This window comes from Ctenopharyngodon idella, chromosome 7 (assembly GCF_019924925.1).
Source record: "Ctenopharyngodon idella isolate HZGC_01 chromosome 7, HZGC01, whole genome shotgun sequence".
NCBI lineage: Eukaryota > Metazoa > Chordata > Actinopteri > Cypriniformes > Xenocyprididae > Ctenopharyngodon > Ctenopharyngodon idella.
The window spans coordinates 33,281,536-33,296,812 of NC_067226.1; the positions used below are offsets into that span (position 1 = coordinate 33,281,536).

At 38.6% G+C, this 15,277-nt stretch overlaps 1 protein-coding gene across 2 annotated transcripts in view; it reads left to right on the forward strand.

Moving 5' to 3' along the window:
* efl1 (elongation factor like GTPase 1) overlaps positions 1 to 15,277 on the forward strand; it is a 116,636-nt gene that overhangs the window by 86,798 nt on the left and 14,561 nt on the right. For both annotated transcript variants that reach the window (XM_051900107.1, XM_051900108.1), the window contains exon 18: positions 7,960 to 8,939. In XM_051900107.1, coding sequence (XP_051756067.1) covers positions 7,960 to 8,939 — 980 coding nt within the window. The remainder of the gene's footprint in view (positions 1 to 7,959; positions 8,940 to 15,277) is intronic.

Genomic DNA, 15,277 nt, shown 5'->3' on the forward strand with positions numbered 1-15,277 from the left:
GTAAATTAACACGCGTCTCTCGCAGTGTTATTTTGTCCTGTTTCAGGCGTTGTGATGGAAAGACTCATCAGTTTGTTTTTTAAATTTTCGCCAAAGCGTTCTCAGCTCAAGCACGTTTAACGGCTGTTGATGGGGCTAGAGATCCCTCAGGTGTAATTTGGCTGGGCTGTAATGAAGTCCATCTTGTCAAGATTTGGAAGAGATCCGGCTGAAGCACAATATAAAAACATACTTAAACTCCCCATTGATTGAGATATGTTCCTGTTCATATTGGCCTTGTTTTCTGTGCCTGCTTTCCACCTACTCTCCCATTCTTTTCTGTGTTCTTCTTCAATTGAAGGTCATAAGGAAGCCATGTTTAAATTGGCCAGTTTAGGATTCCAAAAAAACTCTGCAAAGTTTGCAAAATTAAATGTTTATACTAGGGCTGTCAATTTAACATGTTAATTAGATTAAATACAAACCTGATTCCAAAAAAGTTGGGACACTGTACAAATTGTGAATAAAAAAGGAATGCAATAATTTACAAATCTCATAAACTTATATTTTATTCACAATAGAATATAGATAACATATCAAATGTTGAAAGTGAGACATTTTGAAATGCCATGCCAAATATTGGCTCATTTTGGATTTCATGAGAGCTACACATTCCAAAAAAGTTGGGACAGGTAGCAATAAGAGGCCGGAAAAGTTAAATGTACATATAAGGAACAGCTGGAGGACCAATTTGCAACTTATTAGGTCAATTGGCAACATGACTGGGTATAAAAAGAGCCTCTCAGAGTGGCATTGTCTCTCAGAAGTCAAGATGGGCAGAGGATCACCAATTCCCCCAATGCTGCGGTGAAAAATAGTGGAGCAATATCAGAAAGGAGTTTCTCAGAGAAAAATTGCAAAGAGTTTGAAGTTATCATCATCTACAATGCATAATATCATCCAAAGATTCAGAGAATCTGGAACAATCTCTGTGCGTAAGGGTCAAGGCCGGAAAACCATACTGGATGCCCGTGATCTTTGGGCCCTTAGACGGCACTGCATCACATACAGGAATGCTACTGTAATGGAAATCACAACATGGGCTCAGGAATACTTCCAGAAAACATTGTCAGTGAACACAATCCACCGTGCCATTCGCCGTTGCCAGCTAAAACTCTATAGGTCAAAAAAGAAGCCATATCTAAACATGATCCAGAAGCGCAGGCGTTTTCTCTGGGCCAAGACTCATTTAAAATGGACTGTGGCAAAGTGGAAAACTGTTCTGTGGTCAGACGAATCAAAATTTGAAGTTCTTTTTGGAAAACTGGGACGCCATGTCATCCGGACTAAAGAGGACAAGGACAACCCAAGTTGTTATCAGCGCTCAGTTCAGAAGCCTGCATCTCTGATGGTATGGGGTTGCATGAGTGCGTGTGGCATGGGCAGCTTACACATCTGGAAAGGCACCATCAATGCTGAAAGGTATATCCAAGTTCTAGAACGACATATGCTCCCATCCAGACGTCGTCTCTTTCAGGGAAGTCCTTGCATTTTCCAACATGACAATGCCAGACCACATACTGCATCAATTACAACATCATGGCTGCGTAGAAGAAGGATCCGGGTACTGAAATGGCCAGCCTGCAGTCCAGATCTTTCACCCATAGAAAACATTTGGCGCATCATAAAGAGGAAGATGCGACAAAGAAGACCTAAGACAGTTGAGCAACTAGAAGCCTGTATTAGACAAGAATGGGACAACATTCCTATTCCTAAACTTGAGCAACTCGTCCCCTCAGTCCCCAGACGTTTGCAGACTGTTATAAAAAGAAGAGGGGATGCCACACAGTGGTAAACATGGCCTTGTCCCAACTTTTTTGAGATGTGTTGATGCCATGAAATTTAAAATCAACTTATTTTTCCCTTAAAATGATACATTTTCTCAGTTTAAACATTTGATATGTCATCTATGTTGTATGCTGAATAAAATATTGAAATTTGAAACTTCCACATCATTGCATTCCTTTTTTATTCACAATTTGTACAGTGTCCCAACTTTTTTGGAATCGGGTTTGTAATTAAGGGAAAAAATAATGTGTTAAAATTTTTAACGCATTTAACGCACTTGCCCCGCCCCAGACCTATGTAGGTCATTTGACATTTCGTACAGATGATTGATGACGAATATGATGCAGGGCAACAAACTCATGCGATGAAGCCTATACAATGTAGTCAGAATGTCCCTAAAATTCAAGATATTGGGGCAAAATATGCCCGTTTGAGTTTTTGTCTCATATTCAGATCATATGAGTTAAGCAATATCCCACAAGTAATGGAGTGCAATATTACACGAGTGCTGTTTTTGTCCAAAATATAATGAGTGCAAATGCGATAGCCTACTGATTTTATACAACAGTTCAGTAAAGAAGTTAATATTGTATTTTAGACACAGTATTGTCTGTTTTGTTCAATTTTGCCAATGAAACTATAAAGACAACGCAGAACTGTTCATCTTGGTGTTTCATTTCTGAATCTGTGTTTTGAATGAACTGAGTGAAACTAATGATTCAGCAGACCATTCATAAAAGACTTGTTGGCCTTGAAGTAGCGCTACACAGACCGATTGGTGTGTGACATCAAAGTACAGCGAGAGTGATTCAAAAGCAAACAGAGCCGTCTGATCTCCACTTTGATATCAGACACCAATCATTCTGTGTAGCCTAAAGAGAACCATTTACTTCACTTCTGAATGAATCAGCCGTTTGAATGAATCAAATGAATGAATGAACGACTTAATCATTAAGACATTTACCGCCACCTACTGGCAGTTTTAGTTTCTTATTTAGAATCTAATTTCATTTAAAAATTAATTTCATATTTCCATATTAATTAAAAAAAAAAAAAGGTATAGTTCACACAAAAATGAAATTTCAGTCATCATTTACTTCAACCTCATTGTCCAAAAGTTCATATGTAATAAATTCTATGTTGAATCAAATCAAATATTTCTTTCTGAAGCTGCTGTTTGTAATGACTATTTGATGCTTTACATAATAATGACTTTAAATTATTTTTGGGGGTTAATTTCTCACCCAGAATTGATGTGCGTTTAAATTGCGATTAATTACATTAATTAATCGCCACATCATGTAATTAATTAGATTAAAATTTTTAATCATTTGACAGCCCTAGTTTATACAGGTACACAGATGAAAAGAGATGCTGGTTTCTCTGGTAGTGGGCGGAACTAATGCGCAAATGGCAATCTCATTGGCTGGCGCTCATCTGTTACCGTCCCTGTTTTGATTTCGGCAAATCAGTTCAAGCGAACACTGACAACGTGATTAATATTCATGAACCCAGCAGCTCATCAATCCTTAGTGCGTTTTATATATTGTTATCATTAGTAGTAGAATTAATAGTAGTATTATTATCTTTTAATAATAAGAAACACTGAATGACCAACAATATTTTAAGCACCACTAAGTTCAGTTAAAATGACAAATATGCAGTCATACATGGTTACCAAGTACGTAAGTTCTATCATTAAATATTAATTGATTATTTTACAAACATAAGATGATTTGATGGAATCATGTATATATATATATATATATAAATATATATGTATAAAATAGTAGATCAGTCTGGCGGGAAAACTAAAAAATTTACTAGCCAATGGCGATTCTATTGCCAAGGTGTGCATAGAGGGTTGATTGGAGAACATAAACAGTGTGACGAATTGACTCACTTCGCGCAAATCGACTAATTTACATAATCTACGTAATTGATTACGTTGACGTGTCATTCCAGCCCTAAAAATGATATATCAGTTGACCACTACAGATAGGTAGTGCACTGCATTTATAGAGGGGACGCGGTTCACTGTTTTGACAGCACCGGTGTGTTAGTTGCACTGCCAGCAGGTGAAGTCCTGCGATTAGTGCTCCCGACCTCTCAACACATCTGCCTCCTCCTACCTCAACAACTCCTTCATTTCTGCAACTGTTGGAGAAAACATGACATTTTGCTGATGGCTTAGTGTTGTAGTAAATCTGCTGTTATTTGGTCGCTAGCTCTTCCCCTCAGGTCAGAAAGAAACAGCAGTACCCTCTGAGAGGAAAGACAGGGGTGAGGACCCATCAGACCCTGAGCTGTAGGTTCGGGGTCTGTTGGGGTCAACCATGAGGTCAGGAGAGTCAGGTCAGGCCGCCTGCAGCGTTTACTCCACAGTCTGAGTGGCGTTTAAAAATATCCCGTCAGACCTCTGTGTCAAAGCAGTTCAGCGATAGCTTGTCCAGACCTCTGGCGCAGCGCCTATCCTCAGGCCATTTAGAACGAGGTCATGCCATGCCCTTAGTCACGGGATGATGACATCACATCCTCAGCAGAAAATGGGTCAACTGCCAGAACGCAGAAGACAATGAGACTTTATGCCCTCTGATGTTGATTATTGATTTAATTCAAGGAAACGGTTTGCTTGAGTACGTTTTGAATATTATTGGTGGTTTTATCATTGAAAAGCTTGTTAATTATGCTGTTTTGTATCAATATGCCATATAAAATGCAGTTGAATATGTGCATCTAAATAGAAACTAGAGTATGAGCTAATTGTTGGCTTACTGTCAGCAACTTTATTTAATCAATAATAGGGCCACATGCAATTAATTGACTGGCTTGTTTACTACTTGTACCAAAGCATTCAGCACTGTGACAGAACAGACTATTGTTGAATAACATTGAATTTGAACATTATATGATGGTTTATGGTTGGTATGCCCTCAATTTTTTTTTTTTTTTTCATTTTATAACTCTTATACAGCAAAACTAATATGCTATACGTGGTATATACAGTACATGGTTGTTCAAAATTTTTATTTAGATTTTTTTATGCTTTTGAAAGATGTTTTGCCTACCAAGGCTGCATTTATTTGATTAAAAATACAGTAATATTGTAAAATATTATTGGAGTTTGAAAGAACTGTTTTCTATTTGAATATATGTTAAAATGTAATTTATTCCTGTGATCAAAGCTGAATTTTCATCATCATTACTCCAGTCTTAAGTGTCACATGATCCTTCGGAAATCATTCTAATAAGATGATTTGCTGCTCAAGAAACATTTATCATTATTATCAGTGTTGAAAATAGTTATGCTGCTTAATATTTTTGTTAAAACTGATATATATTTTTCAGGACTCTTAGATGAATAGAAAGTTCAAAAGAACAGCATTTAATTATTTATTTATTTTTGTAATAATATTATCCATGTTTTTACTGTCACTTTTGATCAATTTAATGCATCTTTGCTGAACAAAAGTATCTTCAACATTTTTTTCTTATTTCCATCAAATGTTTCTGTAAGCAGCTTGAGAGGAAGCTAGTTGGCAAGTGTTTACCCACAATACACTTAAAAGTGTGTTATAATAATAATGGCCATTTGAATTATGTCAATGATAATGCTACATGATATCCAGTGTAATTTGAGGTACAGGAACACAATTTCTTGTTTGGAGACTGATGGCACTGAGGGAGTGTATAAGACAGTACAGATTGAGAAACACTGAGTTAGGAAATAACAATAAATAATGAGGTTGATGAAGCAGCCGGCGAGAGGTGATGGTAACTGTGTGAAACGTATCTCACCTGGAGCTGTCAGCAGTGAGACAGCAGTGCCTGCAGATGCCCAGTCACGGCTCTCGGGAGGTTTCTGGTAAACATTTTCCACTGGATTATCTGCTTCCCAAACCGTTCTGTGGTTGTCTGGATCTAACTGGATTACAGAATGTCTCAGCGAAGACAGCAATCATGTCAACCGTCTGCTCCACTTAACAAAGCCTAGTGACCCATGAGACCCAAGTGTCCAACTGTCTCCATCAACCAGTGACCCTGAGTGTGTAGGTTCCTCATTAAATTTAGGCCATTATCATATATCAAAACAAGCAGTATGTACAGCTACATATAAGCACAAAACTAATTGCGTAACCCTGGATTGAATCTCTCTGGCTGAATATGTGTATTATTTACTTAGGAGTCAGTGCGCTCGCACCTTCCGGCAGAATGTTTATGTCTGTTTCCTCACGCAGACAGAAAGAGATTAATGTGTATTTTAATAATTTCTGCATGAATGGTCCATTGTAAATTAGATTTTACTGTGCCATAACAACGTGCTGGAGAATCAGTGTTAGGCTCTTACCTTTGGCTGAACGCCAGTCTTGAGTGCCTGCAATAATTTTCTTTCATGTCCTCCCAGTTAGTTTGAGATATAAGCCTAATCTAATCTATTGCACTGATAGAATGTTTTTAGGGTTGTCACCGTTCCAAAATGTCAGTAGTCAATACCAATACCTGTGATATTGGGATTTTCAATAGCTATTTCAATACCACAGCAAAGAAATACAAATATAGATGCGAGCAGCAGTTATCGGGGTTCAAGCGCTTTAAAGGCCTTTAAGCACTTGAGCAAAAAGATATATGTTTTATTTGGCAAGTATGTAACCACTTAAATCATAGAAGGAAAAGACCATTTACAACCAATACAGGCAATTTACTATTGGAAATATATGGGTTTTAAATCTTTGTAAGAGTTATCGAGGTTGAACCTATGTCTAGTTCGCCAAAGTTGTTTTTTTTAAATAATCTCCAATATATTAAGGAACAGGATGGGTAGCGGCGGTCCTAGAGGCAAAGTTGCTCAGAATGAGGAGTTCTTCCATATGGTATGAATGTCATGGACGTGTGCAAAAAATTGTGTGATACACAATCCTTTACGCAGATGAAAAACGCGAAGGCGCCACCCCCGGTGGCTGATTTCTTTCGAATTTCTCACAGGCCTATATGGTCTTGAGTCAAACAGGCCCAGTAAGTTTCGTTCCGATCGGCTTCCATTAAACTTGTCTAATAGCTGCTCAAACTTCATTGCCCGATGGCGGACATGTTTTTCGAGATACGTCAGTGTTCTCATAGACAATCATGGCACCTCAGTCAAAGACACTGCATGCCAATTTTCAAGTCAATCGAACTAATTGTTGCATAGTTATAGCGATTTTCATGGGGTTTTTTTACTGTTATAGCTGGCACCAAGTGCCCAATTGCCACGTCCTTTTCACATGACCACAGAATGAGCTCTTACATATGTGTGCTGAGTTTGGTGAAAATATCTCATTATGTTCGCGAGTTATAGCCATTTTAGTAAAAGTGGCTCCGGCCACTTTGAAAGTTTTGGCCAGAACAATGAGCAAATCTGAGGTATGCATTTTGTCCAAGGATTCCAATGATATAAGACACAGTTCAGGAGTTATGAGCCATTTCCTACTCTTGACCGCTGTAGCACCCCCGTCAGGCTGATTGGGGCGTGTCTTGGTGACGTTGTAGGCAGTGTAAGTACTACCAGCCCTCAAAGTTTCATGTCTCTACGACTTACGGTTTGGTGTGCCCGATCACTTTTAGGGGAGAATGCTGGGTAACACTTTATTTTAGGGTCTTTTAACTAGTTTCTTATTAGCATGCATATTACTAGAATATTGACTATTTATTACTACTTATTAAGCACATATTAATGCTTTATTTTGCATGACCTTATTCTACATTCAAAATCCTACCCAATACCTAAACTTAACCACTACCTTACTAACTATTAATTAATAAGCAGTAATTAGGAGTTTATTGAGGGAAAAGTCGTAGTTAATAGTGAATATGTGTTCTCCATACTAAAGTGTTACAGAATGCAGACACTTGAAAAAATTGAATAGTTTGAATTATACTAGATCATCATACTAGATAGCTGCAGGTCTATTTGGACTGCATTCACACAGCAAGGCCTAATGCACACATCTGATTTTGTTTTGTTTTTTTGTCTCATCTGTTTGTTTTTTTACTTACATTACAAAAGTACCTGTATTTTTGACCCTGCATGTTTTATTGTGTTTCAATCTGGTTGTTATTATTATTGATAATTATAACATTCTATTGTTTCTCTAGGTTTGCTAAAATTGAAATCAGTGCTTCCGAACCAATCATTCCCTTCCGTGAGACGGTGATCCGGCCTCCCAAAGTGGACATGGTGAACGAGGAATTGGGAAAGCAGCAGAAGGTCGCTGTGATTCACCAGGTAAAGGACGAACAAACAAAGTATCACGAAGGAGTCCAGGTGGATTCCACCGGTCTGGTCAAGCTCACCACCTCCAACAAGATGGCCACGGTCAGGGTGCGGGCTATCCCTCTTCCTGAGGAAGTCACCCGCCTTCTGGAGGACAATGTGGGGCTTATCCGCACAATGGAGCAGTTCAGCCTCTTCGCCGGGGAGGGCAAGACTCTGGACATCAACCAGAAAATTCTGGAGGATATCCAGGAGTTCAAGGTGAAGTTGGAGAGCACCCTGCAAGGCCACAAATGGAGGGGTGCCGTGGAGCATATCTGGGCATTTGGTCCACGCCGTTGCGGGCCAAATATTCTCCTCAACAGCATCGAGGGCTACCGGAGACCCTCATTGTGGCAGTGTCTGGAACAAGAGAAGGAAATTGAAAAGGCTGAGACCACCGCGCTTAGAGACTTTGACAACAGCATTGTAAGTGGCTTCCAGTTGGCCACACTCTCTGGTCCCATGTGTGAAGAACCTTTGATGGGGGTTTGCTTCTCTGTAGAGACCTGGGCCATGAAGCTTCCCACACCTCAAACTCAGCAAGTCTCAATAGATGAGGAGTCACAACCTGCAGAGCCAAATAATGACAACCAAGGTGAACGCTCTGACGTTCATGAGACGAACGTCTCATCCACAAGCTCTAACCGAAGCAGGAGCAGAGCGGAGACTGCTGGGAGTTCAGTGGACTGTTACGGGCCGTTCTCAGGACAGCTCATTGCTGCTATGAAAGACGCCTGCAGATACGCTTTCCAAGCTAAACCTCAGCGGCTGATGGCTGCGATGTACACCTGTGAAATCATGGCCACTGCTGAGGTCCTGGGTAAGTGTTTATTCAGTAAAAGTTTATAGAGTATCTACAAAAACACTTTTTTGACCCAGTCCAAAAGTCAGTCTTTCTGACTGTTTCCCATAAGCATTGTAAGCCTAAGTAGATCATGATCATAGGGGCTATATATACTATATATATACTTTTAACTAGTTGCCTATTACCTTGCATATTACTAGGATATTGGTTGTTTATTAGTACTTATTAAGCACATATTAATGCCTCATTCTGCATTACCATATTCTACATCCCTTAATCCTACCCAATGCCTGAACTTAAATGCTACAAAAACTACCTTACTAACTATTAATAAGTAGTAAATTAGGAGTTTATTGAGGGAAAAGTTGTAGATAATAGTGAACGTGTTCTCCATACTGAAGTGTTGCTGAATTTTCATGTATTAATAGCTTTTTTATCACCAATGTGTAAACAGCTTGTAACAAAACTTAAAAAATGAGACCACCTCTGACTTCCTAGATTGTCTATGAAAGCCTGACTGATTTTTATGTGAAGAACTTGGGACATTTTTGCAGAGACAATCAAAAGGATGTGACATTTACACGCTTTCACAAGAGCCTCTCTTCAGTTCAATGACACATGAAATGAATGCTTATACAATGTTCAGGATAATGCTGAATGAGACATTCTGTACTGTAATATCAGAAAGTGTCATGCAAAGAAAAGGTATTATAGTCTCACATAGCCAGCTCTATATATAATCTATAGTCTCAAATATACTTTACAATCAAACTATCATAACAGTGTCATTTTAATTACCTCATCTGTCGACATGATGGCGGTGAATTGCAGAACTGGTGCAAACATATCCACGTCGCTATGATCAGATGAGCCTCAGCAGTCTGCCATTTCTGTTTCCTCGCTGTAGCAGCTGGAGATATACAATGTCTGCACCAAAAAACAAATGTTCTGTTATTGGATGTGCAAATCCAGCGTTGAATTGACCCTCGTTTGTGAAGCAAGCATTATTGTGACGAATAATGCTACCTATTAGATTGTGCTACAAACACTATATTTGCATTGTGCTACCTACTGTTTTAATGGGTGGTAGCAAAATCTGAGTGGGTAGAACAAACTGTCACACCGGCGTAAAATGATTTGCACAAATATATAACACTTTATCGACATTTCTATGGCACATTTCCTTCATAAATGAAATTCAACCATGGAGAGTCTATGGAGACTCTTGTGTTCATTGGTACATCCAATAACAGAACATTTGTTTTTTGGTGCAGACATTGTATATCTCCAGCTGCTACAGCGAGGAAACAGAAATGGCAGACTGCTGAGGCTCATCTGATCATAGCGACGTGGATAAATTTATGTAGTTGCTCAACAGCAACTACATAAATTTATCCACTAACCATTCAGAAACGTCCAGTTTCATTCTAAAAGTTGTAACTTCTTCCTGAGTCTCTCCATCAGTGTCGACTCCGGTTTGAACAATGTAAGGCTGAACACCGTTACTGACAATCCTCATTTTGGCTGCGTGAGATTCTCCAGCTTTGTTGTTGTTGAGCAACCGAAGCGCGAGCTGTTAAAGCTCCGCCCTCTTCTGGAAAGGGGGCCGGGAGCAGCAGCTCATTTGCATTTAAAGGGACACACACAAAAACGACGTGTTTTTGCTCACACCCAAAAAAGGGCAAATTTAACAAGCTATAATAAATGATCTGTGGGGTATTTTGAGCTGAAACTTCACAGACATTAGAGACCCCCACAACTTGTGAAAAGGGAAATAATAGGTCCCCTTTAACTGCTGTTTTCTCGCCGCTGTTTGTTTTGTTGTGTGTTATTGAGAGGAAAGCGTGCAGCACATATTTACATATTCATCTAAACGTCACTCTCAGCAACTGTTAACAAACTGTTAACAGTGTATCACTGCAAAGGCATTTCCAACATATTTTTACTTCTAAGCAAAGAACAAAAAAAATAAAAATTGGCGCGAGTATATCATGGCATTGAATCACGTTCAGCCTCTTGTACGTTACGTGTGCACAAGTGTGAGAACGAGCAATAAGCTGCTGGCTGTAGTTCACTTAGCAGCCACCGGTGTCGCTAATAACAACGGTTTCTGAATTCTACACAAAGCCCCTTTAACTAATGTTTGTATTTTATTTCAGCTTTTATTTTCAGTTATTGAAAACAAATTTGAATAAGTTTAGTATTAGTTTTTGTTAGTGTTAGTCAAAAAGAATAACACAGTTTCCAGTTAAAATATGTAAAAATTCCTCAAACAAGATCAATGTAGTTGAGAAGCAACACTGTATGCAGATTTCCTTTTTTTTCTTCTTTTTTTTTTTCCTTTTACTTATTTTAAAAACAAGTGGAAAAAATCTGCCAATACAGTAATACAAATACATCTCATTTCAAGATACAATCAGTGAAAATTAGTCTTGCTCAAGTAAATTTCTTGTTTTAAAGGTTTTTATATATTTTAACCAGAAAACAAGAAAAAAATACTTATTAAGATTATTTGTTTGTGCAGTGCAACTTTGAGATCATCTGTTATCTTGTTTACTCTTTAAAAAGTACAGTATTTCTCTTACACAGACTAAAAAGTACTGATGTCTTAACCTGGCACACAAAACATAACCTTGGTATGCAACAATGTAATGTCCATCATTATCTTGATTCATGGCTGTGATATAAACTAAAGATTCACTTATTTAAAGAAGGGTCATCGATATGTCATTATATGTCCTGTCCCATTTTCCTGTTTGAATAGAAAGTACTCCAAAAGAGCAAAGAAAACCAAAATATTTCATGGGGTTTAGAAAAACCAAAACTGAAAAGGGCCACTTAATGGGATAGTTCTCCCAAAAAATGGAAATTAGTCATTATTTACTCACCCTCATGTCGTTAAAGACTGGTATAAACCCAGATCAGTGAATAACGAAACTATCATATTACTTGGAACGTATGAGTCATATGAGACTGTTATGGTGTTTCTGTGTTTTTTTAAAGTTTGATAGTCCTAGTCATCATCCAATTTCATTAAATTTAAGACTTTGGCCAAGATATTTGTCAAAAATCCACTTTTTGTTTTCCATAGAAGAAAGTAAGTCATACTGGTTTGGTGAGAAAATGATGACAGAATTTTCATTTTTGGCTGAAATGTTGCTTTAAACATTTTTAAACAGTAAAGCACAAGCCAATCAAGCTGTATCTTAAATATATGCAGAGTCTCTGACATGGAGAAAAAGGGCCATATACCGTGCAAAGAGGAAATAGTTCTCCCAGGTCCCTGATTGAAAGCTGATGTGAAACAGCCATGTACCGGTGTGATGTCATCATAGCACCAGGTTCCAGAACAAAAGCTAAATTGTCTGACCAACATGCCTGTGTGAAATGAACCAGTTGAAGGGTAAGGGAATCCTGCCCCATGAGAACCAAAACCTCTGAGAAAATCAGTCGGCCAGGGCCAAAGGGGAGAAAATACGCAAATATTTTAACAAACGGTGCAAATTTCCTTCCCGATCGTTTTTGTTCGCCCAGGAAAAAAGTCCAAAATCTGTAAATGAAGCACAGACATTTCGTTTCCGTAACTGCGATGAGAGCAGAAGTATTTGGGAGCACAGCTGGAGTGTATTAGAGGAGATAATGGTTCTGAATTTAAAATACATAAACTTCATTTTTCACTGGCAGGATGTTTCCCATATCCAGATATCTAGGTCACTCTGTTGATATCCAGGTGTATGTATTACAGATGTTTCTATAAGATACACGTCTTACACGTACAGTGCGTGCAGAATTATTAGGGAAGTTGATTTTCTGATCATATTTTTTTTTCCCGGCACATCTTACCAATTCCAAACCACATCAATATTAATAACTACTATTAATTTTGTATTTAATCATTTATAAGTGATATATAATTGTTCGTGAAGACTGGAAATGAAAAACGCCTTATATTCAGGTTTGCAGAATTATTAGGTACATTTTCTTTTACAGATAAAATTAGCCAAAAAAGAGATTTAAAGGGTTAGTTCACCCCAAAATGAAAGTTTCTGTCATTAATTACTCACCCTCATGTCGTTCCAAACCCGTAATACTTTTGGGTAACACTTCATTTTAGGGTCTTTTAACTAGTTGCTTATTGACATGCATATTACTACAATATTGGCTGTTTATTAGTACTTATAAAGCACATATTAATGCCTTATTCTGCATGACCATATTCTACATTCTTAATCCTACCCAATACCTAAACTTAACAACTACATTACTAACTATTAATAAGCAGTAAATTAGGAGTTTATTGAGGGAAAAGTTGTAGTTAATAGTGAATATGTGTACTAAAGTGTTACCGACTTTTGTTCATCTTTGGAAGACAAATGAAAATCTTTTTGATGACAGACAAATAAGCAGAGCTGATGCTCATCAGGTGCAGGTCGACACAGGCGCAACATGTTACGTGTAATAACGTCTTCCTCTGGCATTCCAAAGAAATTAATATGAGTGGAAAATATTTTCTCCCTTCTACCACGCACTCTCTGTTCTCTGCGGTGTCTCCTCCTAGCAACAACAATTGCAGCCATGTTGCAAAATGGGTTAAGACATGCTTTTTTGGGGGCGTTAAATAATGGCGCAAATACCAGTAAATTGACGAGCGTAAACATTAGTAAATTGTGTTGTGTGATTCATTTAAGTATTCTCCTCCCATAAATTTGCCTCCTACAAATGCATTTGCAATAAGATCAACCGCAAAAACAACTCAGTCCACGCCTTTTCAGCACTACCTTTGCACTGCGTGTCTTTAGTAAATCCTGACAGTAGTTTTTTTAATGCCAAAAGAGGGTTTGCGCTGACGCAAGCTGTCAGTAAATCTGGCCCATATCGTTTTATTTACAATATGGCCCTGTTTACAGCTGGTATTCAGATGTGTTTTGGTCGATCGGATCACAAGTGGACGACACTAAATACAGGTGTAAACGGGGTCTAAAACATTTTGAGCTTGTCCACTTTTGACCACTTTCAGAGGTAGTCGAAAACGCATTCAACCGGATTGCTTTCGTAGTGTATGTGGTCGGATGTGTTCAAACAGCCACAAAAGACCGTCTACTCTCCTCCTACTGACCGAATGAGTAAACATTATGGGAAGAACTCTAGCCAGACGGGATTTAAACTTTGTTGGCTGAAGACCCAAGTTTTAGTTTGAAGATGAAATGTAAGGCTGAACACCGTTACTGACAATCCTCATGTTGGGTGCGTGAGATTCTCCAGTTTTGTTGTTGTTGAGCTGTTAAAGCTCCAACCTCCATACCAAGCACAATGTTCTCTCACTATTCCTGATTTCTAACACACACACACACACACACACACACAGCGTTCGGCCGGTCTTGCAGAAAGCTGATGCTCTCTGTGTGTTTTTCTGTCATCTCCGGTCGCGTTCATATGTAAATTGCACAAACTTATTTTGTCCATTAGATCGAAAGATCTGAAAAATCCCATTCATTTACCCACCCATAGACCCTCCCCTCAAAGAAATCAGGACAGAAGTGGTTGAAAGTGGACAAAAGAGACGGATTAAAACACCAGGTGTAAACGGGAATGTGTCCCCCTCGTCCACTTGTGGTCCGATTGACCAAAACGCAGCTTAATATCAGGTGTAAACAGGGCTTAAAGCTATATGTTAATTTTTAGAGTCAAGTATCTGTGCCAAGTTAGAATATTTCTGACACTGCATCCCATACATCTCGAAATCTATGATCACTTGTGATGTCCACCAATAACATTACGCCATCTAGCAGTAGGAATGGTCACAATAACCATCAATACAGCCGATCTGTGACCTCCATCAACAAAATCCCTGTCATTACAATTAAACAGGCTCTGTATGCTACTATTCTGTTAGGACTCCACATACTGGTAAAGTTCACCATCACAGCCAAGTTGAATACTGAGTAGGTGTTGATGGGTCACTGTAGATGGCCATGTGTTAATGTGCTCATAGATTTCTGATTGAGCCATTTTTTTTTTCTGCTTACTTTCACTAGATAGTCCCGTTGGGCTGCAGAAGGAGCTTGGCATTGTGAATGTTGTGATTGTCTTCATAGTCCATCAGTCTCTTTTAAAAGCAAGGAAAATCCTGTTTTCCACTATATGTCCCCTTTAACTGTGGAGTCAATAACAGTTTTATACAATATAGTAACACAGAGGTGAGCGTTCATGGCCCAGATGTACAGAGGTCGTGACCTTCTATAGATGTCTGTCATCGAGTATTATTGCCAGAGCTTCATCCTCGTCTACAGTGTTAACAGGTCGATGGTCTCTGGGGCCGAACTGTTAGATACACTTCCCCCGTCGCTTCCATG